We start from the raw sequence: 26,172 nt of genomic DNA, 5'->3' as shown, positions 1-26,172 counted from the left end.
AACACCAAAATGCATTTTCAAAATCTGTAGCCAGGGGGACTGTGAGACATGTACATATCAAGCTTGCGTATGCCCTTCCAGACCTTATACCAACATCTCCCTCAGTCCCAATTTCCTTTTCTCTCCATGTTTTTAAGACACAAATAGTCAAAAGCAAACTTCCCCAACAGACCTAATGTTAATAACTGGCAAAAATCAATGTGAGCAAAAGGAAATATGGAGCGCCTCTTGTATTTCATTTTGCTTAAACAATAGCAGCAAAGTCCAAAACACATGTACTCTGAAGTAAGTCCTATCGAATTCAGTGAGGCTTTCTCACAGGTAAGTAGGGTAATAATAATTTAAATATTTGTACCCCACTCATCTGACTGGCTTGCCCTAGCCACTCTGGGTTGCTTCCAACACATATAAAAACATAATTCACGCAAAAGCTATAGCTGGGTATTTGGTGGGAAACCCATCCAGCAGGTATTCGAATTCAGCTACCTGGGAATCACATTCCATCATAGGCTTCTATGGTCCTCGCACCGTGCAACGGCAGTGAGCCTGTAAGATGTCTATGCAGGCCACAATGCGTTTCTTTATAACAAGAGGTAATTCACATATCCCCTCTGCCCTCAAGGTCTTCAATGCCAAAGATATAGCTCAGTTGCTCTACGGAATTCCAGTCTGGCTGCCAGGGTTTCCCCAGCTGGTAGAACAAGTGCAGGCAGCTTTCCATTTTAAGATTTTTGCTGTCCCACGTTGTGTACCCTATGCAGCCTTGTGTCTAGAGGGAGGTCAACACAAGGTAGAGACCATAGCCTGGGCGAGATTTCTCACATGCTGGTTAAACATCTGCCTCACAACAGATAGAGATCCTCTCCCTAGTGAAGTTTTGCTAGATCCCTTTCTTTCCCCAGGGCTACAACGGTACAGCAACTTGGGCTGTCAGTGGAATCTTTGCGATCAATGTCCCCACCATCTGCCAAGGCTTCAATAAAAACTAGGTTGTGGGACATTGAACGCCAGGAACTAACAGCAGCAGCAGAGAAAACATGTTCCCCTCTTAACTTTCAACTTTCTTGGGCACATGAAATTAACCACAATTATCTTGAATTTTTGCTTAATCCTCAAGAAAGAAGAGCATTTTAATTCAAATCCTTCAAACCTCCTATGGAGAAGGTTCTCGGGAATGGTGGAAGGAAAAGAATTTGCCCATGTGAAGACCATCAGGTGGAAACTCTTACACATACGGTTCTTAAATGTAAACTATATGTTGATCTCTGCCAGCAGCTCCAAATGGAAACCAGAGTTAGAGATCATACATTTTCTATTATTGGGGAATAATCAGGAGCTCACCAAGGTAGTGGCTAAATATCTTTATCTGGTTTTTTGTCGTCGAAACACATTGCAGACATTTGATCTCCCTGGAGACCTAGAGATGTAATGTTAGACTGCCTTGCCTCTTTCATTTGACAAATGTTTTGTGTCACTGGGAAGGCGGTAATTCTGTACTTATTTGCTATGGATGTTTGTATGTGATGCCAATAAAAGGTTTGATGATGATGATGATATAAAAACATCATAAAACATCAAACATTAAAAACTTCCCAAAACAGGACTGCCGTCAGATGTCTTCTAAAGGTTATATAATTATATAGCAAGGATTGCAGTCTTTAAAAAGCAACGATGTGTGTTTCTTTTAGTGCCACAGTTGGCAGGAATGTATTTGGATGTAACTATTAACAACACTGGTGTGTATTTCTGGAAGCTGGCAGTCATTAATCATTTGGATGCAGCAACTTCTACTGTCAATACCGTTGGAAGTCTATTGTTATGAAAAAGTTTGTTAGGCAGTGTACTTTAATATTGTGCCATAGAGCACCATTTCCCATTATTATGTATTGAATTTGTATCTCTGAATTCTCTCTCTACACCCACCCACCAGTATTCCTTCTGTATCGGGAAACATTTTTTGATCAATGAGATCTAGAAAATCAAGCAATTTGGCCTCCACTGATGAGTGGGGAGGGGAGAATCTATTGTTGTGACACTGAGGCTTTCTTGTTCAATTATTCTAATCCCCTTCTATCAAGGCTTTCCACAAAGCCCTATGACAATTGGCTCTTTGGAAGCTGTCACAATGTTTAATCCAACTGATTTATAGCCCAGCTGAAAATGTGAGGTCATGACTTGCTCCTGCAAACCACATAGAACTGTTTTTAATGGGTAGTAGAAGAGAGGTAAAATCCCTTCCAGCTGCCTCGATCTGAAAATGTAACATTAACTTGCTGCCCTCAAGGGTGAACTACCCGTCACATTTATGATGATAGTTTGCAGTTGATGACAAGCTGAGCTGGCAGTTACTCTTCTTCTTACTTGTTCCCATAGGATGTTTGGTAAAATCCACAGCAGGGGTGGCCTATGTGGTGCCCTTCAGATGCTGGACTCCAACTCCCATCAGCCCTAGGAACACAGCCAATGGTCAAGGATGATGGGAGTTGGAGTCCAACAATACCTAGAGGGCTCCATGTTGGATACTCCTGATCTACAGGCACATGTGGAACATTGCCTTTCCTAACACACACCCCCCCAAAAAAATCTGCAATTTACCCAGTTGCGAGATTCCTCAAGGGACCTTATTTTGCTACATAGTCTTTTCTTGAGACGTGATGGAATCATGAAGTGAAGCCTTGTTATTAGCTTGTCTTGCATACTATTTACTGCTTCAAATCCCTGTGTTACACAGCCTCACTTTTCTTGATCTTATAAGAATTCTGTACACGTGGCTCTGGGAGTGGGGAAGGGCCTCTGTTCATAATTGACCTTGGCCATAAAAAGCACTAACTGGCCTCAGCTTCAGGCCCACCTATTAATATACAAAAGGTGGTCTCATGTCCTGGCCACATGCAGGCTAGACTACTGCAGTATGTTATGAAGTGGGCTGCCTTTGAAGACTACGCAGATCCTACAAGTGGTGAAGAAAAAGGAATGTAGACTACTGTGCCCTCTTTTGGTGGTGGGTTGTTTTTTTAGAGGAGTTTTTACATAATGTTTTAATCTGTCTTCTATCTTCTACTTCTACTACTTTTTTGCCTATATCCAGGCAATTCTAAACACAATTGCCTGGATATATGTGCTGTTGCACCCAATGGGATTTAGGACATGTGTAAGACCATACTGTTAGCCACTCAGAGGTCTCCCCTAAACAACACACATTTCTCAATGACAAACGAATTACGTAACTGTTCCCCACCAAGGGCCCCTAAGTGCTGCAGTTGGAAAGCAGTTGGGAGTGTCTGGAGGGGCACTAAGCCTGCTGGAAATCTAGAAGGCCACCAAGGCACTTGGTGGAGATGGTAGTAGAAGATACCATACCTCTCTCATACACTTTGGCTGCCCCCCCATCCCACACCACCAACTGATTGAACAGTGAATTTTAAACCCGGGAACTCTCTTTGCTGAAAGGTGGTCAATAAAAATAAATACATCTGTATTTGCTCATTCCCAGCTGCACATCTGTACCAAATATATATCAGCAGCTTTCTGCCCGTGAAACCCTAATCTGTTTATATTCATTTTACAGCAGAACAGAGGAGGAGAAAGAGAATGTCTTTGGGTATGTCCAGCCTGTGCTGAATATCTCCATTTACAACAAATGTGCATATGCCAGCTTTATGAATATTTTTAATAGTGCTACCGCTAGGTTGCAGAGCAGGAGGTATTGGTTATGTTCCAGTTAAATCTCAAAATAAACTGTTTCACTAGATAGAAGTCAACTGTGCTGTTCGAAGCAGAAGAAAATATATGATAAACCCATTAAAAAGTAAATGAGCTACTGTAACAAAAACAAACAGTTGGGAATTTTTTAAGTGTCTGCTCCACCTGGAACTCCTTACCTCCAGCTTTTCTGTCTGGGAATCTCTCGTGGTGTAATTCAGCGCCAGCCGATTGGCATTCTCTCCTCCCAGCTTTCGGCGATCATTGCCATCCTCACTGGCAGTCCCCAATTTCTTCCCCTTTGCTTCCAAAAGATAACACAATTGTTTCTTCCTAAGGACAGGCAAGGCAGGAGGGAGAGAGATTTACAGAGCTAAATTATTGTAGCTTGGCCATTGCCTGAGTAACCTTTCATTTGTGCTTGTCCATTCAAATTCATGGGTTCCTGGTTACTGAATATCTTGCTGCCCGATTCATGCAAGGTATTCCTCTGTTATCTCAGAACTGCAGCCCCTTGATAGATGTGTTTGACAGATACAGTGGTACCTCTGGTTGCGAATGGGATCCGTTCCGGAGGCCCGTTCGCAACATGAAAAGAGCGCATCCTGAAGCGCTGTATCTGCGAAGGTGCGCTGCATGATTTGGAGCTTGTGTGCATGCGCGAAACGCGATTTAGTGCTTGTGCGCATGTGCGAGCGACGAAATCCAGAAGTAACGGGTACTTCCGGGTTGCCACAGGACACAACCTGACAGAACGTAACATGAAGCAAACGTAACATGAGGTATGACTGTATTGTAAATGAGTCTCAGAGAGAGAGAGAAGTAGGGGTGGGGTTTGGGAAATCTAAACACATTGGCGATGGACCAAAATGAAAACTGAAAAAAGTAGTAGTGAAACTAAACATTTTCTTTATTTGAATTTTATATGAATGTTTCTATCTTGCCCTTCTGGTTCCCATGCCATCATGCAGGGCAACCGACAACATTTTAAAATAAAAATACAATAACATATATATTAAAATACAAAGAATAAAAACAACACTGTTGGGTTGAAATAAACGACAGACGAGTGGCAAGTATCATATGGGAGGCATCTACCGAGCATGTCTCGGAGAGTCCCTTTTATTGAATATTACAGCATTGCCACATATGTGCTTGTTGCTGATTGGTTAACACAAATACAATGCAAGGGTTGTATATAGGCATTAATCATCAATAGATTAAAGGTTGGGAAAGGGAACACATGGTTAGACAGGTATGAAATCCTCCTTGTTAAACTATTACTAGTGATTGATATTGCATGTCTTAATAAACTATTACTAGTGATTGATATTGCATGACTTGAAAAGAGCATAACAATCGCATTCCGTAGATGTGGTCAACAATGCGTTAAGAACAGGTCAGGGTATGATGAACTCAATGTGAACTGAACATTCCCAGACTCATGTGCAAAGGCAGAACTTCCCATCATCTCCCCCTTTCTTTTTTTGTTTTTTGCGAAATGTTGCTTTGTGATTTCAGGGTGGATGGGACAAAAATACTTCGGGATACGTGGTATGCCAGCGCATGCCCGAAATAAGTCTGCCCATGATGTTGCTATGTGATTTCAGGGTGGATGGGACAAAAATACTTCGGGATACGTGGTATGCCAGCGCATACCCGAAGTAAGTCTGCCCACATCTCCCCTATTATTTACTGGTGGTGCTGCCACTTCGCAAAGTAGGCAGCAATGATTTTATTAGGTGGCTGAGGAGGAGAAAGAAACTGAGACCAAAGACGCATGAGACCAGGAATGCATTGGATGAAGCAGCATAGCAAAATTAATATACATATTATGACAACAGCATATTGAAAAAGATTACGAAGCCAAGTCAGGTTTGGCAACCAGCCAGTGAGCCACTGGGCGAACGAATCCCAGAGGCCAGAAAATCCAACGTCCTATTTAATGTGATTAAACTTCCCATCACAACACAAATATAAAAAACATAACAAATCCATTTAAAGAAACATCAGATATCAGCCAGCAAAAAATGTCCAGAAAGGAAGCCATCCATTTAACAGGGCAAGGTTTTCCACAATACTGATGCATCCACTATCAAGGCCATCTCTCGAGTCATCATCAGCCATGTCTCCACCCAAAGTGGGACCCAAAGAAAGACCCTTCCTAGTGATCTTAGGGAGCTGGAAGAATAGCAGGGGAGGAGGCCATCTCTCAGGAACTTTGGGTTCCACCCATTATTGATGACAACACACTGTAAACCCCCAGACCAACTATCTCAGTGGTTCCACCAAGACATGTGAGCCTAATTGAAGTTATGAAGCTGCTTTATGTTAACATTAGGATAATAATGCTCTATGAGCACAGCTTTGGAACTTTTGTGTTAAGTGGTTTATTAAATCTTCTAAATAAATAAAGGGAGGGTGGCTGTTTTTAATTCTGCCTTTCTACAGGAGTCATCTGTCAGGGAAGAGTTAGATTTAGAAGTTCCCAGTTTCCCAGATGGAGAAAGCTTTCCCCAAGGGGGGAGGAGAGCAGTGAAGCTAATAGAAGAGAGCAAGAGGAACAACAGGGAGGGACAGGATGTTCCCAGGAAAGGCAAGGGTTCAGTTCTAGCTCAGATTCGGAGGAGGGGAGATGCAAGCCAGCTCTAGTGGGAAAGCGAAAGGAGCAGCGCCTTCACCATTTTGAGAGTGGCTGGTCACGGAATAAAATAAGTGAAATAAGTGGCTCTGAGGAATAATAGTTAAAGATAAGAACCTAAAAAAAGAACAGTTTGTATTACCTGTGAAAGGGATATCTAAAGGTAAAGGCACCCCTGACCGTTAGGTCCAGTCGCAGACGACTCTGGGGTTGCGGCGCTCATCTCGCTTTATTGGCCGAGTGAGCCGGCGTACAGCTTCCGGGTCATGTGGCCAACACGACTAAGCCGCTTCTGGCGAACCAGTGAAGCACGGAAACGCCGTTTACCTTCCCACCAGAGCGATACCTATTTGTCTACTTGCACTTTGACGTGCTTTCGAACTTCTAGGTTGGCAGGAGCTGGGACCGAGCAACAGAAGCTCACCAAGTCACAGGGATTCGAACCGCCGACCTTCTGATCGGCAAGCCCTAGGCTCTGTGGTTTAACCCACAACGCCACCCGCGTCCCAGGAACATAATCTGCCATCATTATGGGAAGATATTGCCACCTTGTGGTTGTAGGCAAAATCTGAAACTGAAGTCTCCAGAGAAAAGGAATGAAGAAGTCTCCACTGAAGTAGCACAATGATGGCAGACACATGCGCACTAGATTTCCATGCAAAATTAAAAAGGAAGTGGAAATTGCTGGTTTGTGTATTTGTCTGTGATCAGGAATGAAAATCATTCAAGCAGATACGAGAGTTATTCATTTATGTTGTGGGCGGGGGCTTTAAGTCCACAAACAATACATAATTAATTAATTATCTTCACATTGTTTGACGTTTCCTTTACACTGTAATGAATGTAAGTTACCTACATTAACTAGCATACTGTGAGAAAAATAACGTAGTATTTGGCAGAAACCATCTGAAGCAGAATGGAAACAGCCATTTGTGATGAATCTCTACTTGAAAGTCAACATACCAGAACAGCAGAGTTAAAGAAGGAGGAGGAAGCACAACCTTACAGATGGCACAATTCTGAGCAATTGCACGTGGCAGTCAAGGGGAGATGTACCTCTCTAAGGAGGACCTTCCGTTTTGTGGGTATCACAAAAGAAGGTGGTTCTCTGCCAGGGCCCTATTTGTTGTGCATCAGGGGACTTGAAGGGTGATCTCTAGGGTGGAATGGCGTTCTCATGCAGGCTCATGAGGGGGGAGGCAAACTAAACAAAATCAGTCCGCCTGTCCCACTACTGTACTGTCTATTCCAAATGTCTTCAGAGATGCTCTCGTAGCGCTCCTTCAGGCAGGGGTGAAGGAAGGCTAACCGGCCCCCGGTGCTGGGTGTCAGGGGGTGGGGCAAACCGCCTGGCGACCATGCATGTGCGCCATATGTATGGCGCATGCACAGCGTCGCTACATGAGCCAACGAGCGGCGGTGGGATCTTCTGCCCGCGGCTGCTGCTCTGAGAGAGCTGGAGCTGCAAAGCCACGCGCAGACGATGGCTAGTGGGTAGGCTTGTCTTTGCACGCCGCTTTGCAGCTCCCCCCTTTCCCCAGCTCGCTGTAGGCTTGGGAGTCGCCGGGGGGGGGGGCAGAATGTCAGCCCCATCAGGATGGCGCCCAAAGTGCGCCGCACCCACCTTGCTCCGCCTCTGCCTCCAGGGACATCCGCAGGAGGCTTCTTTTTGTGCATACAAAGAAGCTGCCCCTCTGTTAAATTGAATGGGGAAGCACAATCCCGGGGGAGCTCTATGTGTATGCAACTAATCACAGCCTTGGCATACAAAGCAAAATGACTCTCATGTGTGTATTTATATTTACCTGCAATCTCCGAGGAATGAAAGCAGGCGGCAGTAGGGTACATCTGAAGATGCTACATATGCTAAGACACCAAAGAGATTTTCGGCCATGACCATGTCATTCTGGGTAACCTGCAGAAGGGGAAAGATGGAGGGGTCAAAGTGGCACCATCTGGGACATGGTAATACACAATGGGCCAAGGACCTCACTGCTCTGGTTGCATTCAAACATATTTCACACAGGCATCCATTTGGACAGCTGAAGGGCTTGTGTTAACTTACATGTTTAATTTAAGATTCATGTACTGATAGTCACTCTATCCACAATATGAACTGAATGAGGTCTACTCTTATTATTCGAAATCTCTGTTTATTATTATTAATGTGTTTTTTCCTTCCTCTTCTTTTCATTTTAATTCATTTTTTTCTTTTCTTGTTAAATTTTCAAACAAAGCAATTAATAAAAAGACACCAAGTGATCCACTTCAAAGTGCTCTCCATTTCACCAGAAAGGTTTTGCACAAGTTTCCAAAAATGACTGGGTTTGGCAGTCGTGGCTTCTGGTAGCCAATGAAGGTCAGCACCTCAGTGTCCACACCTGCAAAGGCAAGCAAGCAGGTCCCTTCTGTACCCACAGCTGAGTGTGCAGTTTTGCGGGGGGGGGAGCAGCTGGTCACCTCTGTGTGTGCCTGTTCCCCCACCTTCCCTCCAGCCCATAACAAGAGCCTAACATCCTGGTGCCATTTTGACAGAGGCCTCCTTGTACTGCTGGTGGCCTTTTCTGCTATAGTAGATTACGTTGGTTAGAGAATTTTACTGCAGAATTTTACACCAAAATTAAAATGAAAGGTTGCCACTGGATACTGTATTTGTGGGCTCCCTGGTTTAATAACTCAGTAAAATGTCTCCCACTTGTATAGATGCATTGCAGGGGGTGGGGCTAGTTGACCCTATGGGCCCCTCCCAACTCCACAATTCTATGATTTGAAAACTGCTTTCTTTTGCATGGCCTGTGCCCATTCTTACTTAGCATTAACGAGTCTGTGCTGCAGCATGCACAAGTACTTTGCAAGCTTCCTCCTTTCACAACCGCCATGGCATACAGGGCATAATTACCTCCATTTTATAGACAAAGAACTAAAACTGACTATCATTTTGCCTGACGCTGCACAGCAAGACTGCAACCAAACTGGCAATTATTGCAAATAATAATACATAGTGTTTCAAAGCATTTCACACAATCATTCTTACAACAGCCATAAGGTAGAGTAGAATTTTTTATCACCTCCAGATAGAGTGGCTGGGACTTGGGCCTGATTCTATGAGCTCACTGCATTACTCATAGATCCACCTATGGAGCATCCTCCCCCAAAATAAATAAATAAATAAATAAATAAATAAATAAATAAATAAATAAATAAATAATAAATTGTTGCTGTTGTTGTTAATTTATTTATACCCCGCCCCTCTGGCTAGGTTTCCCCAGCCACTCTGGGAGGCTTCCAACAAAGGATTAAAAATACATTAAAACATCAGTCATTAAAAACTTCCCTAAACAGGGCTGCCTTGAGATGTCCTCTAAACGTCAAGATAGTTGTTTATTGCCTTGGCATCTGGTGGGAGGGCGTTCCACAGGGCAGGCACCACTACCGAGAAGGCCCTCTGCCTGGTTCCCTGTAACTTTGCTTCTCGCAGTGAGAGAACCGCCAGAAGGCCCGCAGAGCTGGACTTCAGGGTCTGGGTTGAATGATGGGGATGGAGACACTCATTCATATGGTGCCATAGCCTTTATAATATCTTTCAAAAGCCCATTACCTACACACTCTCTCTGCAGAGCCATTATTCTCCCCCCTCATATTGCAGACTTAGCTGCAGGGATCCTCCAGCTCACATATTTTCTTCTCCCTCCTCCAATATGGCTGCAAGGAAGAGAGTGGAAGCTTCCACTTCCATTTTAGATTCACTACAATTTAACCCAACTGCATTTATCCATTGCATGGTTAATCTTAAATCTGAATTGCTGAAACAAGCCAGCTCCATTAGCCAAGGCTTAACACTGGCTTGTTTCCACAGAACAGGGGTAGGGAACCTGGCTGGCTATCCGTATGCTGCTGGGTTACAAAGCAGCCCATCCTCTGGCCCTGCTGCTGACCAGGCTGGACAGTGTGAAGGGTAGATGGAGTCCAGAAACTAAGACAGACTGAAAAGGGAGGCATTCATTTTGCTTGATAGTACAAGATGGCTCTACAATTTCTCATAAATATAAGTTATGCTTAGCTAAGAAAAATGTCCAAACTGAGGTATTAGAAATTTTATGGCATGTTCTGCTTTATAAGGTCCTGAGTTACTATAGGGTAACTATTCCCTGGCTTTCTTTCTCCTCCCTCTGGGAGGTTTCATTTTTTTTTTTAAAAGCAATTTATTAGGTTTTACAATAAAAATGAACATAGTAAACAATATAACATTGATCTTAACATATTTTCACATTTTCTTTGGACTTCCTCACATCTCCCGCTCCCACTTTCATCATTGTAACATTTTGTCAGCAATTTATCATCTTATTTAAATTCTTATATCCCTTCTATATTTCATAATCTTATAATTCTCAAAAGGAGCTAAATTTCACAGTCTTACTTATTTTCTTAAAAACTTCTAAATTTAGTGGTGCTCAGTTATTTTGATCTAGCATCTTATTTAGCATTCACTCAAATTACAATACTTTTGTAAATAGTTCTTAAATTTCTTCCAGTCCTCCTCAATCCTCTCTTCTCCCAGGTCACGGATTCTGCCGGTCATTTCAGCCAGTTCCATGTAGTCTATCAGTTGTATCTGCCATTCTTCCAGTGTGGGTAGATCTTGAGTTTTCCAATGTTTTGCGAGAAGTATCCTTGCTGCTGTTGTTGCATACATAAAAAATGTCTGGTCCTTCTTTGCCACCCCTTGGCCGACAATACCCAAAAGGAAAGCCTCTGGTTTCTTAGTGAAGGTATATTTAAATACCTTTTTCAGTTCATTATAAATCATTTCCCAGAACGCCTTCACTTTAGGGCAAGTCCACCAGAGGTGGAAGAACGTTCCCTCACACTCTTTGCATTTCCAACACTTATTATCAGACAGGTGGTAAATTTTGGCAAGTTTGACTGGGAGTTTCAGTTGAGTTTAGTGATCCCCCCCCCCCACTCCATGGTTAATGCATGCCAGAAAAGAATTGGAAAGTAAATCTTGCCATTTGTACTCCTAGGTATATATTTCATTAGTTATCTAATATAAGCTCAGTTTGTAACAAATTATAAACAATGGTTTCCAATTATCAGTTAATTTAAGGCTTTCCTGTATGACCAATATAACCAATTAAACATACTGAACTTAACAAAAGATAGAATAGTTTTGCAAAACAAAAACAAAACAAAAATTGCAGCACAGATCCTAATTTATTTATTTTTTGCTTCCTGACCTCCGGATTTCTTGCTTAGCTTCTATAATGACTTCATTCTTTCTTTTTTTGCTGTTGGAATGACAGCTGGCTCAACAGACAGATCTGTCGCCTTGTGGAACACCAGAAAAATGGCTCAGATAAACAACCAATTCATGTAAGCAATGCAAAAGAGGCAGGAAAAACTCTTGCACGTCCTCTGTAACTGGGGCTCCTTGGAGATGAGACAGCCCTGTTGTGGGACTCCTGCAATCATACTGAGATTGTTTTACACTGTGAGTAGACCTCTCACACAAGCAATTTCTCTTGCAGAAGTGAGTCAGTGATAAGACCAACTGAACCAGCTCTAAGGTGTCTGAATGCCCCCCCTTGAAAATGCTGCCTATTCTTACCTCCATTCCATTTATTTTTTGCAGGTTGAAATGGCCCAGTCTAAACATCACGTAATACTTCCACAGGGTGAAGGTGACAACTGGATTTCCTTGAGCATCAACTGTTAGCTGCTCAAGGCGGCGAAGTTGGGCTAAAGCATTGAACTGTTTCAACACAGCAAGGTTGTTCTCCTTAAATTTCAAGTGCTGTAAAGAAACAAGCAAAACAAGAAGGCAGGCAGCATTAGACATTTAGTGGAAGATACAATGATTGCAAGGGGCTGGGTGGCCATTTTGAGAAATATCAGACAGCACCAGATTGGCTGTGCTAGTCAAAGGTCTCTACTCGCTTTGACATTAGGCCTTTGCACTGAGACCCAGCACAACGTACCTAATAGGGCAATAGCCAAGACCAGCCAACCATTAGCCAGATGCTGAGGGATGTGGAGCAGACATAGCCGGGTACCACACATCCTGACCTGTGCACCAGCCTGCTGCCGTCAAGTGCAATGGGGGATGCTCTCCCATTGCCAGTGGTGAAGATTTAACTGCCAGCCAAGGCAGCTTCTGTATAAGGAGTGGATATGTCATCTTATCCTTTGCCTCAGACAGCAAATCATCTTGAGCTGGACCTGGCAGTAAACCAAGGTCCTGGGACTCTTGCAGTGAGTATTCATGAGCTGGACAGGACCTTTATTAGACCCTGGAATCACTCAGCACATGCTGACACCCACATCCAAGCAGGGAGCCCACTAAACGGCCTCGGCCCAGTATACCTGAAGGAGCATCTCCACCCCCATTGCTCAGCCCGGACACTGAGGTCCAGCTCCAAGGGCCTTCTGGCGGTTCCCTCACTGTGAGAAGTGAAGCTACAGGGAACCAGGCAGAGGACCTTCTCGGTAGTGGCGCCCGCCCTGTAGAATGCCCTCCCATCAAGAAAAGAAACAACTATCTGACTTTTAGAAGACATCTGAAGGCAGCCGTTTAGGGAAGTTTTTAATGTTTGATGTTTTGTTGCTCTATTATTATTATTATTATTATTATTATTCTGTTGGGAGCTGCCCAGAGTGGCTGGGAAAACCCAGCCAGATGGACGGGGGAACAAATATATTATTACTACTACTACTACTACTACTCACCCCTGGACCTCCTCCTCTTCTTTGCTGTTCACCTGCTCTCTCCAAGCACACATGTACAAATACGAGCAAGGAGGTAGAGCTTCCTCTACTCACCTTGTCTCTCTCTTCTAGGCATGCAAAAGGAGCAGTGGTGGTACAGACTAGATGGCTAGAAGGCTACAATGGCTTGTTTCTGGATATTTCCATGCTTGTTTGCCCAAGTTAGCGCGCAAACTTCTACTTAAACACACATGACTATGTGCTTGAGGGTGTGTGGGTGTAGTCTGGGTGCCAATTTATCTATGCAGTGATGTAATCTGCTCTTCACTTAATTATTTTCTATGGCCGAGAAGAGCAAACTTCAGTCATTCCATCATAGCAGTCATCAGCAATTGCCAAATTCTGCTTTTACAAGTTTGCCCAATCTTGAGCACAACTACTTGCCACATAATGTCTCAGGAGGCCACCTGAGAACATTCACACATTTTCTGCTACAATGTGAATGTCTGCCATCCATGGGTTGTATGGTAAATTATCTGCTGCATGTGGTATGCCACACAAATAAGAGAGACAGACAAGCTAAGTCAAATGACATCCACAAAAAGTAGAAGGTAAAACTGGTTGGCTGTGGGTTCAGGACAAGCAAAAGAAAAGTACTTCTTGCCTTGCCACAAGACGTGGCACCGGTCATAAATCAGAAAGTTTTAAAGGGGAATTATACTACTTCATGGAGAAGGAGATCTGTTCATCACTGTTAGCCATGATGGCTAAACAGAATTTATCTCTTTATCCCACCTCCAAGGAGCTCTAAGTAGTGTACAGGGTGCTCCCTCCCTCACAGCAAGCCTGTCAGGCTGAGAGAATGTGGCTGGCCAAAGTCACCAAGTGAGCCTCATGGCCATGGGTCTCCTCAGCCTGAGTCAAATGGTCAAACTACTAAACCCTGGTTCCACATTCCACAATTAGAGGCAGATACTGGGAAGTACTGAAGGGAGAGTGTTATTGCCCTCATGTTCTGCTTGTGGGCTTTTCCAGAGGAATCTTGATGTCCACTGTGGGAAACAGAAGGCTGAACTAAATGGAGTCTTGGCCTGATCCAGAAGGGCATCTTGTAGATTCTTTTCTGAACCAAATTAGACATTTGGGCATCCTGCCTCTTGTCCCAGATTGCTAAAAGATCAAGAACAAAACTTCTTACTAGAGAATTGGGAAATCTGATCCTCAGTTTTGGCAACACTGGAACAATTTCATCAAAGTCTATGAAATTAAAGGAGATTGTGGTGATGCTCCCAGCCGTCTGTACACTCCAATTTCGATCAAGGGATTCCAGAGCTCCAGAGCCATATAGGTACACGGTGTCACCTTCTATCTCTACCAAGTGTGAATCAAGGACAGGCAGCCCTTGCGTGCCTTTGTTCAAAAGTGAATCAAGAGACCTGCAAGGAGAAATAAAACAGTCTTTTAAAGGCAAGCCCTACCAATTGAGGCAGTGGAAGACAGGAGTGCCTGGCGTGCTCTGGTCCATGGGGTCACGAAGAGTCGGACACGACTAAATGACTAAACAACAACAACAACCTACCGATTGACAACTAGCATGTGGCTCAGTAACACTTCCAGTCCATAGCATTTAGAATAGATATTTAACATTACAGTTTGTTTATTTATTTATACACCACTTAATGCCAAAATGGGATCCTAAGTGGCTCACAAAGTATAAAACCCCATTACAAAATGTTTAAAATACAAACATCCAAAGCATGCAATAAAACAATTACATTTAGACAACCCATCAAGGAATGCCAAGACAGATTATTTTAGCAGTGAGAGATAGTCAGATCAACTATCTAATTCAGTATTGTCTACATTAGCTGTTCCCAAACTTTTCCAGGCCACTGCCTCCTGGGTTCCATAAACTCATCCCCAGTGCCCCCTACCCTACCCTATAAAAGGCACTGTTCAGAATAACAGTTTGCACAACCCACTTTGGAAGATAATACAATAAAATTCAAAACAATAAAAATTAATTGCACATTAATTCAAAATCCAATTAAAACCATTTGGTTTAATTTATTCAACAAAATGGATGAACTTGATGCTGTGATACCAGCTTTTCAAGTCTGATAGTCATTTACACCTCCAGCACCCCCTGCCGCCCCCTTATCTCTTAACAATGCAAAGCAAAAGAACTGAATATAGAAATGTGCTTCCTTGGCAGTAGGGCGGTATCAGCTTGCAATCTATTCTTTGGAAAGCGGTGCCCACAAGCCCTACGCAAGTAGCGTAACTGCTGAGAGAGGGGGTCATGCTAACCAGGAAGTCTTCTTTTCAAATCTCTCCTCTTCTGACGTAAACTCACTAGGCAATGCACCCTGCCTCAGCCTTGTCGTGGCGAAGGGGCTTGAATAACTCAGAGAAGCTATGAGCTATGCCATGCAGGGCCACCCAATATGGACAGGTCATAGTGAAGAGTTTTGACTAAACGTAATCCACCTGGAGCAGGAACCGGCAAGCCACTCCAGTATCCCTGCCAAGAAAACTCCATGGACAAAGGCAACAGGCATATAAAAGTTATGACGCTGGAAGATGAGCCCCTCAGGTCGGAAGGCGTCCAACATGCTACTGGGGAAGAGCGGAGGACAAGTACAAGTAGATTCAGAGCTGATGAAGCGGCTGGGCCAAAGCCGAAAGGACGCTCAGTTGCGGATATGCCTGGAAGTGAAAAGAAAGTCCAATGCTGTAAAGAAAAATATTGCATAGGAACCTGGAATGTAAGATCTATGAACCACGGTAAGCTGGATGTGGTCAAAAATGAGATAGCAAGAATAAATACTGATATCCTGGTCGTCAGTGAACTAAAATGGACGGGAATGGGCGAATTCAGTTTCTTCTATGGGAGTCTTGCCCACAGTAGTAGATATGATGATCATCCAATCATCATATCTACTCCTGTGGGCAAGACTCCCATAGAAGAAATGGAGTGTCCCGCATAGTCAACAAAAGAGTGGCAAAAGCTGTACTGGGATGCAATCTCAATAATGACGGAATAATCTTGATACGAATCCAAGGCAGACCTTTTAACATCACAGTAATCCAAGTTTATGAACCAAGTTTATGCTGAAGAAACTGAAATTGACCAATTCTATGAAGCCTTCCAACACCTTCTAGAAATGACACCAAAGAAGGATGTTCTCCCCATTATAGGGGATTGGAATGCTAAAGTAGGGAGTCAAGAGATAAAAGAAATAACTGGCACATTTGGCCTTGGAGTTCAAAACGAAGCAGGGCAAAGGCCTGTCAAGAGAACAAGCTGGTCATCACAAACACTCTTTTCCAACAACACAAGAGACGACTCTACACATGGACATCACCAGATGGGCAGCATCGAAATCAGATTGATTATATTCTCTGCAGCCAAAGATGGAGAAGCTCTATACAGTCAGCAAAAACAAGACCTGGAGCTGACTGTGGCTCAGATCATCAGCTTCTTATAGCAAGCCTCATTTGAAGAAAGTAGAGAAAATCACTGGGCCTGTAAGATACAATCTAAATCAAATCCCTTATGTATAAACAGTGGAAATAAGGAACAGGTTTAAGGATTTAGATTTGGTGGACAGTGCCTGAAGAACTATGGATGGAGGCTCGCAACATTATACAGGAGGCAGCAACGAAAACCATCCCAATGAAAAGGAAATGCAAGAAAGCAAAGTGGCTGTCCAATGAGGCCATACAAACAGCGGGGGAGAGAAGGCAAGCAAAATGCGAGAGAGACAAGAGCAATGCAAAGATATAGAGGAAAACAATAGAATGGGAAAAACCAGATATCTGTTCCAAGAAAATTGGAGATATGAAAGGAACATTTTGTACAAAGATTACCATAATAAAGGACAAAAAGTGGTAAGGACCTAACAGAAACAGAAGACATCAAGAAGAAGTGGCAAGAATACACAGAGGAATTATACCAGAAAGATATGGATGTCTTGTACACCCCAGGTAGTGTGGTTGCTGACCTTGAGCCAGACATCCTGGAGAATGAAGTCAAATGGGCCTTAGAAAGCACTTAGAAAGGCCAGTGAAAGTGATGACATTCTAGCTGAACTATTTAAAATTTTAAAAGATGATGCTGTTAAGGTGCTACACTCAATATGCCAGCAAGTTTGGAAATCTCAGCAGTGGCTAGAGGACTGGAGAAGATCAGTCTACATCCCAATCCCAAAGAAGGGCAGTGCCAAAGAATACTCCAACTACCGCACAATTGCACTCATTTCACACGCTAGCAAGGTTATGCTTAAAATTCTACAAGGCAGGCTTAAGCAGTATGTGGACCGAGAACTCCCAGAAGTGTAAGCTGGATTTCGAAGGGGCAGAGGGGGCAGAGGAACCAGAGAACAAATTGCAAACATGTGCTGGATTATGGAGAAAGCTAGAGAGTTCCAGAAAGACATCTACTTCTGCTTCATTGACTACGCAAAAGCCTTTGACTGTGTCAACCACAGCATGTGTCAATCACAGTAAACTATGCCAAGATCTTAAAGAAATGGGAGTGCCTGATCACCTCATCTGTCTCCTGAGACATCTCTATGGGGGACAAGAAGCTACAGGTAGAACTGGATATGGAACAACTGATTGGTTCAAAATTGGGAAAGGAGTATGACAAGGCTGTATATTGTCTCCCTGCTTATTTAACTTATATGCAGAATTCATCATGCAAAAGGCTGGACTGGATGAATCCCAAGCCGGAATTAAGATCGCCGGAAGAAATATCAACAACCTCAGATATGCAGATGACACAACTTTGATGGCAGAAAGTGAGGAGGAATTAAAGAACCTTTTAATGAGGGTGAAAGAGGAGAGCGCAAAATATGGTCTGAAGCTCAACATCAAAAAAACGAAGGTCATGGCCACTGGTCCCATTACCTCCTGGCAAGTAGAAGGGGAAGAAATGGAGGCAGTGAGAGATTTTACTTTCTTGGGCTCCATGATCACTGCAGATGGTGACAGCAGCCACGAAATTAAATGACGCCTGCTTCTTGGCAGAAAAGCAATGACAAACCTAGACAGCATCTTAAAAAGCAGAGATATCACCTTGCCAACAAAGGTCCGTATAGTTAAAGCTATAGTTTTCCCAGTAGTGATGTATGGAAGTGAGAGCTGGACCATAAAGAAGGCTGGTCGCCGAAGAATGGGTGCTTTTGAATTATGGTGCTGGAGGAGACTCTTGAGAGTCCCATGGACTGCAAGAAGATCAAACCTATCCATTCTGAAGGAAATCACTGGAAGGACAGATCCTGAAGTTGAGGCTCCAATACTTTGGCCACCTCATGAGAAGAGAAGACTCCCTGGAAAAGACCCTGATGTTGGGAAAGATGGAGGGCACAAGGAGAAGGGGACGATAGAGGACGAGATGGTTGTGTTCTCGAAGCTACTAGCATGAGTTTGACCAAACTGCGGGAGGCAGTGGAAGACAGGAGTGCCTGGCGTGCTCGGGTCCATGGGGTCACGAAGAGTTGGACACGACTAAATGACTAAACAACAATGATGTATATACAGAAATAATGCATTGAAATGAACTCACTTGCAGGATTTGAGTAAAACACTTACAATGGACAAATATAAATAGAAAACACAAATATGAGGTAAAAATGTTAAGAATAGATTAAGAATACTATTTTAATTTTCGTAGATAAGGTATATAAAATTATAAGCAGAACAAACAAATATGTTATAAACCAGAAAGGGAAGCTGGGGGAAGTCGGGGGGGGGGCAGGTGTGAACTGAAATTGTAAAAAGCAATTTGAATTTTTGAATATGTTAAAACTTGTTGAAAAATCATAATAAAAATATTATTTTAAAAAAATGGATTGGAATCCAGCCCCGAACCCAGTAGGGGGTGGTTTCAGGAAGATGGGAAAGGGGGAGTCATTGTTCATCCTCACCACCACTCCTGTGAACTCACCCCCAAACCGTGAACAGCAATCCAAGTGTCCCGTTCTAGGCTGGATGGAACCCTATGCAGAAACACTTCTGTTAATAGCTGGGGATGCACTTCAACACTTGGTTGTATGCATCTACTTGGAGGTATAATACGGATATATCTTACATGGCTTTTGAGAGAATATATATGAAATACTTCCAACAGTAATATGCTTCACAGATGTTGTATTAGGAATAGTCTTATTAAGCTTGCTCACTACCCAGTTCTGAAGTTCTTGCTTATTTAACATAAAACATTTTTATCTAATTTTCCCTGTCAAATATTTGGGAGTATCGTAATGTACAATATGTCTAAGCACTTACTGGAAGAATCCAACCTTTGTGCCAACATTAAAAAAAAAATTGGCATCAACATCAATTGGGCATATTTATAGAAATCTAAAGGAATCTAGGCACTACTCAGAGAATGTTCATTGTGCATTAAGTTTACTTTCCTTGTACTGGCTCAGTTCCTCAAATTTATCACGTACAGAGCTTTTTTAAAAAAAGCAATTCCAGAGAACAGTAGAACAATGATATTGAAAATAAGTTTGGTTGTGTTCACTTTTATAATTAAAAAATCAAGCATCGCCTCTCGGAACTTGACCTATTATACCATGACACAGTCTTTGCCAACAGGGGGTCCTCCAGATGTTTTAGACTATGGTTTCTATCAGCCCCAACCAGCATGGAGGACACCCCGTTGGCAAAGGCTGCCATCATAAGTGTAAAGTTATGGTGGGGGAGTGACTGAAATTTTATTTTATGTTTCAGTCTGCTGTGCTACTTAGCATATTGGAGGAAAGTGTCGCATGGTCTTTCCTAATCTACGTATGATCCATGTCAACACCTGGGACCTTCTCAGTGTCTTCCCATGAACTACAGACCCTCCCGTGCATCTTGACTCCATTACACTAATGCTACTAAAAATCTGTCTGTTTCTGAATTAATATGAGATTAGACACATGCTTGCTGTATCATAGATTCTAGTTGTTCACCCCCTTGCCAAAACTCAAGGGATTATCTTTGTTCTTTGGAAAGAATATGGGGTACCGAAACTCTCTCTTGGGCACAGCAGGGAGTGAGAATGGTGTCTGGAGGGAGCAGTTATCTCCTACCCCAGTCCCTCAGGGGGAGAGGTGCAAAGTGAAGGCAAGGGCAGATTATCACGGGCAGGGAGGGACTTTTATAGTAGACTCCTGTAGGTCCCTCCTTTGGCCAGCCAAAGGTGAGAATCTCTGCTTATCTTCCCTTAGTCCCAGTTTCTGGGGGCCACAACAGGCTCAAATCCTGGCACTTACTTAAAGCAACAGCTTCTACCTGTATGTGCTCAGCAGTTTAATATAGAGGGGATGATCTGTTATTCTATTACCTAGAAATTAAACCTATTACTATAGAAATTCTACAGAGATTAAGAAATGTGAGACAACGCCCTGACAAAGGCCTCAAGTTGTGGAGAGGAGACAAGCCCTGACAGCCCCCCCCCAAAGTTGGTTACTCTAACACAGGCTGCCTTTAATAGTCTTCCTTCAGAGTAAATGGTGCCATGAACTGCAGGCCCACTTACCAAAGAGGGGGAACTATTTAAAAACTCGCTGCCTGGAAAATGCCCAGGATCATTGTAAACTCTGCAAGACTGTAGCCCAGCAAATAGTTCAGCTAATTTTGTAATAAAAGTAGTATTTTTGCCCCTTTATTTTGAGAGGGGAAAAGGCAGAGTGATTCTTCCAACATCTTCTCCTATAAAAGAAAATTACAGCTTCCAGAAAGAACGTGGAAACTTATTTTACATGTTACATTTTATTATAGACAGCTTGGCTAAAGAACCACAGCGTTCACAATCAGGAAATTACTAAGAATAAACCAGCTTCACAGCCCGTCCGAAAGTAAGTAAAAGAAAAGTTTACACAAAGAACTTTGCTTTAACTGGATAGAGGGGGAAATCTCTTAATACTACACTAATGCAGAGTTCTTGGGGAAAGGAAAGGGGAGGAATTATTAACATTAATAGATGCTACTGTAGGATGCAATGTTTTTACAAAATAAAACTTCATACAGATGACAGATACTGAAAAAAGGCCACTATAAAATATATTCAGGATAATTTCATAGAATCATAGAGTTGGAAGAGACCACAAGGGCCATCGAGTCCAACCCCCTGCCAAGCAGGAAACACCATCAGAGCACTCCTGACATATGGTTGTCAAGCCTCTGCTTAAAGACCTCCAAAGAAGGAGACTCCACCACACTCCTTGGCAGCAAATTCCACTGTCGCACAGCTCTTACTGTCAGGACGTTCTTTTTTTTTTTTAAAGCAATTTATTAAATTTTACAATAAAAATAAACATGATAAACAATGTAACATTGATCTTAACATATTTTCACATTTTCTTTGGACTTCCTCACATCTCCCGCTCCCACTTTCATCATTGTAACATTTTGTCAGCAATTTATCCTCTTATTTAAATTCTTATATCCCTTCTATATTTCCTAATCTTATAATTCTCAGAAGAAGCTAAATTTCACAGTCTTACTTATTTTCTTAAAAACTTCTAAATTTAGTGGTGCTCAGTTATTTTGATCTAGCATCTTATTTAACATTCACTCAAATTGCAATACTTTTGTAAATAGTTCTTAAATTTCTTCCAGTCCTCCTCAATCCTCTCTTCTCCCAGGTCACGGATTCTGCCGGTCATTTCAGCCAGTTCCATGTAGTCTATCAGTTGTATCTGCCATTCTTCCAGTGTGGGTAGATCTTGAGTTTTCCAGTGTTTTGCGAGAAGTATCCTTGCTGCTGTTGTTGCATACATAAAAAATGTCTGGTCCTTCTTTGCCACCCCTTGGCCGACAATACCCAAAAGGAAAGCCTCTGGTTTCTTAGTGAAGGTATATTTAAATACCTTTTTCAGTTCATTATAAATCGTTTCCCAGAACGCCTTCACTTTAGGGCAAGTCCACCAGAGGTGGAAGAACGTTCCGTCACACTCTTTGCATTTCCAACACTTATTATCAGACAGGTGGTAAATTTTAGCAAGTTTGACTGGGGTCATATACCATCTATAAATCATTTTCATTACATTTTCTTTCAGGGCGTTACATGCAGTAAATTTCAATCCATTACTCCACAACCTCTCCCAGTCCTCAAACATGATATTATGCCCAATATCCTGTGCCCACCTTATCATAGCCGATTTAACCGTTTCGTCTTGTGTATTCCATTTCAACAGCAAGTTATACATCCTTGAAAGTACCTTAATCTTTGGTTCTAACAATTCTGTTTCTAATTTCGATTTCTCCACCTGGAACCCTAGTTTCTTATCATTTTTAAAAACTTCTTTAATCTGAGCGTAATGTAACCAATCTCGCACTTTGTCTTTCATTTTCTCCAGACTCTGCAATTTCCAATTGTCTCCATCCTTTTCTAGTATTTCCCAATATTTTGGCCATTTAGCCTCCATATTGGGTCTTTTTCGGGCCTTGGCTTCCAAAGGTGAAAGCCACCTTGGTGTTTTATTTTCCAGCAAGTCTTTATATTTTGTCCAGACATTAAACAATGATTTTCTGACAATATGGTTCTTAAAGGCCTTATTTGCTTTAACCTTGTCATACCATAAATATGCATGCCATCCAAAGGTATTGTTGAACCCTTCCAAATCTAACACATCAGTGTCTTCAAGAAGTAGCCAGTCTTTTAGCCAGCAGAACGCTGCGGCTTCATAATACAACTTTAAGTCTGGCAGGGCAAAGCCCCCTCTTTGTTTTGCATCGGTTAATATCTTGAACTTAATTCTGGGCTTTTTGCCCTGCCAGACAAACTTAGAAATGTCTCTCTGCCACTTCTGAAAGCACTCCGTTTTGTCCAAAACCTGAAGTGTTTGAAATAAGAACAACATCCTTGGCAATACATTCATCTTGATAGCAGCAATTCGGCCTAACAAAGAAAGTTTCAATTTTGACCAACTATCTAAGTCTCTCTTAATTTCTGTCCAACATTTTTCATAATTGTCCTTAAATAGACTTAGATTTTTTGCTGTTATGTTTACCCCTAGGTATTTTACTTTTTTAACCACATTAAGTTCCGTCTCATTCTGAAACCGTTCTGACTCTGTATTAGTCAAGTTTTTCCCCAAAACCTTAGTTTTCTGTTTATTTAATTTAAATCCAGCCACCCGACCAAAGTCATTAATCAATTGTAATACTCTTTTCGTACTGGGCTCTGGCTTCTGCAAGGTCAAAACCAGGTCATCTGCGAAAGCTTTTAATTTATATTGTTTCTGACCGACCTGAATTCCTTCCACCAACCGATCCCTTCTAATCATGTTCAATAGCACTTCCAGAACCGAAATAAATAACAAAGGGGAGATAGGGCAACCTTGTCGTGTCCCTTTTTCAATTTTAAACTCTTCTGTAACCACATTATTAACTATCAGTTTAGCTTTCTGTTCTGAATATATCGCCTCAATCCCATTCTCAAAACCCCGTCCCACTCCCATCTCTTTCAAATTTCCCATCATAAATTTCCAGGAGATATTGTCAAAGGCCTTCTCCGCATCTATAAAAATTAAAACTGCTTTTGTGTTTATGTCTGTTTGCAAAAGTTCCAAAATGTCAATAATGTTCCTTGTATTGGCAAACAGATGTCTTCCTGGGAGAAAGCCAGCCTGGTCCTTATGAATTACTTCATTTAAAACTTTTTTAAATCTATTTGCCAAAATGTCTGCAAATATTTTGTAATCCACATTTAAAAGAGAGATGGGACGGTAGTTCTTAAGTTGTGTCTTTTCAGCTTCCGACTTTGGTATTAATGTGATAAACGCTTCCTTCCACGACTCCGGTGCCCTCCTCCCCTCCATAATTTCATTGCTGACCTCCATCAAAGGTTGTATCAAATAGTCTTTCAATGTCTTATAGTACTTGGAGGTCAGCCCATCTGGTCCTGGAGATTTGCCAAGTTGCATGTTCTGGATAGCTTGTTCGATCTCCTGTCGTGTTATTTTAGAATTCAGGGTTGTCCTATTTTCTTGTGACAATTTAGATAGTCCGTTTTTTGCCAAAAATTGTTTAATCTCAACCTCATCTTGCGGCCCTTGGGTGTATAGTTTTTTGAAGTATCTCTGGAAACACTTTCTAATGTCCACTGGATTCTGGATGTTTTTTCCATCAACCTCTAAGTTTGTAACAGTATTTAATCTTTGTCTTCTCTTCAACTGCCAAGCTAGCAGTTTTCCACATTTATTCGCCGACTCAAACGTTTTTTGTTTCATTAATTTAACCTTCCATTCAATTTCCTGATTTATCAATTTAGAATATTGTGTTTGATAAAGTTTAATTTCTCTCAGAGTTGGCTGTGACTTCGGATTCACTCTTAATTTCTTCTCTAATTCTTTTATTTTATCCAAGATCTTATCTTTTTTCTCATTTTGTGTTCTTTTCTTCACTGCATTCTGTTGTATCAAGAATCCCCTCATTACAGCTTTGCTTGCGTCCCAGATTATTCTTTTTTCCACCATATTATTCATGTTTATCTCAAAATAGTCCTTCAAAACTTTTTGGGCCTTCTTGGTAATTTCCTGATCTCTAAACAAATTGTCATTCATCTTCCATCTAAAGGATCCAGTTGGTAATAGTGTCATATCCATCTTTACTGCATTATGGTCGGAGCAGGTCTTTGGGCAGATTTCCACTTTTCTGACCTTAGGTGCCAGGCCTCTAGAAATCCATATTTGGTCGATTCTTGTCCAGGTCAGTTGGGCTTCAGAAAAGAATGTTCCCTCTCTTCCTAGTGGGTTCTTTGTCCTCCAAATGTCAATCAAATCCATATTGTCAATCATTTCGAAAAAGGTTTTAGGTAGTCTGCCGTCTTTTGTAACATTTTGACTTTGTGACTTGTCCATGTTAGTTGATACGACCCCATTCATATCTCCCATCATTATGATGTTGTTGTAGTCTAGATAGTCCAGCATTGTCTCCTGCAGCTTCTTGTAAAATTCCGATTTCCCTTCATTAGGTGCATAAATTCCTAATATCAGCAGTTTCTCTCCTTGATATTGTATCTCAATAGCCAAAATTCTTCCATGTTCATCTTTAAACAGGAATTTAGGTGACAGGCTCTCTTTTGCATATATCACCACGCCTCTCTTCTTAACTTTGTCCGAAGATACAAATTCCTGGCCCAATCTTTTATTTATTAACACTTTTCTGTGGAGCCTCGTCACATGTGTTTCTTGTAAACAAATAATGTCCAATTGTTCTTTTTTTAATATATGAAATATTTTCTTCCTTTTTTCCGGAATGTTACAACCATTAATATTCCAGCTCAACAGTTGCAGAGACATCCTGAACTATCTGGTTATTTTTCAAGGGGTGGTATCTTCTCAGGGTCTTCAGGTTCCACAGATGCTGATGTTGGTACTGGCGTTGCCTCAGGCCCAGAAGGTAGTTCAATTCTTTTTTGAAGGTCCTCTCCGTATGTAGACAGGAATTTGTCTCTCTCTTCAAGTGTTCTCACTTTGACCTTTCTCCCTCTAAAGGTAAAAGATAATCCTTGGGGAAATCCACCTGAATGGAATTGCGTTGCTCCTTAGTAGTTTAACAAGTTCAGAATAGGCGGCTCTAAGATCAAGCAGTAGTCTTGGGATATCTTTATAAATTTCAATTCTTCTATCCAACACCTCCAGTGATTTTACAAAGTGTAGTCCCAAAATCTTATCCCTTTCCTCCTTTGATCTCAATGTTATCAAACAGTCTCTGGGCCTCTCCTTCTTTATAAATCTTCCAAGTCTGAAAGCTGACACAATTTTAAAGTCCTTTTCTTCCAAGTTCCAGAACTTGGAGAATTCTTTGGTCAAAAACTCAGTTAGATGTCCTTCTTCTGCCTCTTGTAGTGATCTAATCCTTAAGTTGTTCTCACGGTTTCGCAGTTCTATCATCGAGAGATAAATCTGGTGTTCCCCGACTTGTTTAGTGAGTGGTCTTACCTCTTGCTCTAAATTTTCAAATCTTTGTCTGGTGTCCTCAGTCAATTTCCGATTTTCTGCTGAGGCCTCCGTTAACTGTCCAATTGCTTGTGCATTCTGTACCACTTGTGTGGTTAATTTATTTAGACATTCTGTGTTTTTATCAATCTTTGCTGATTGCGCATCTGCTTTCTTGTC

General features: G+C 42.0%; 1 protein-coding gene across 9 annotated transcripts in view; it reads right to left on the bottom strand.

Moving 5' to 3' along the window:
* The window catches only part of LRRC49 (leucine rich repeat containing 49), a 69,699-nt gene that overhangs the window by 1,367 nt on the left and 42,160 nt on the right, over positions 1 to 26,172 (bottom strand). For all 9 annotated transcript variants that reach the window (XM_080980709.1, XM_080980714.1, XM_080980710.1 and 6 more), the window contains 4 exons: positions 14,247 to 14,484; positions 11,952 to 12,137; positions 8,149 to 8,258; positions 3,882 to 4,035 (listed from right to left, as the gene is read on the bottom strand). In XM_080980709.1, the coding sequence (XP_080836835.1) occupies positions 3,882 to 4,035; positions 8,149 to 8,258; positions 11,952 to 12,137; positions 14,247 to 14,484 (688 nt within the window). The remainder of the gene's footprint in view (positions 1 to 3,881; positions 4,036 to 8,148; positions 8,259 to 11,951; positions 12,138 to 14,246; positions 14,485 to 26,172) is intronic.

This window comes from Podarcis pityusensis, assembly GCF_964106645.2.
Source record: "Podarcis pityusensis genome assembly, chromosome: 14".
In the NCBI taxonomy this organism is placed as follows: domain Eukaryota; kingdom Metazoa; phylum Chordata; class Lepidosauria; order Squamata; family Lacertidae; genus Podarcis; species Podarcis pityusensis.
This window is presented reverse-complemented; position numbering and strand designations above follow the sequence as displayed.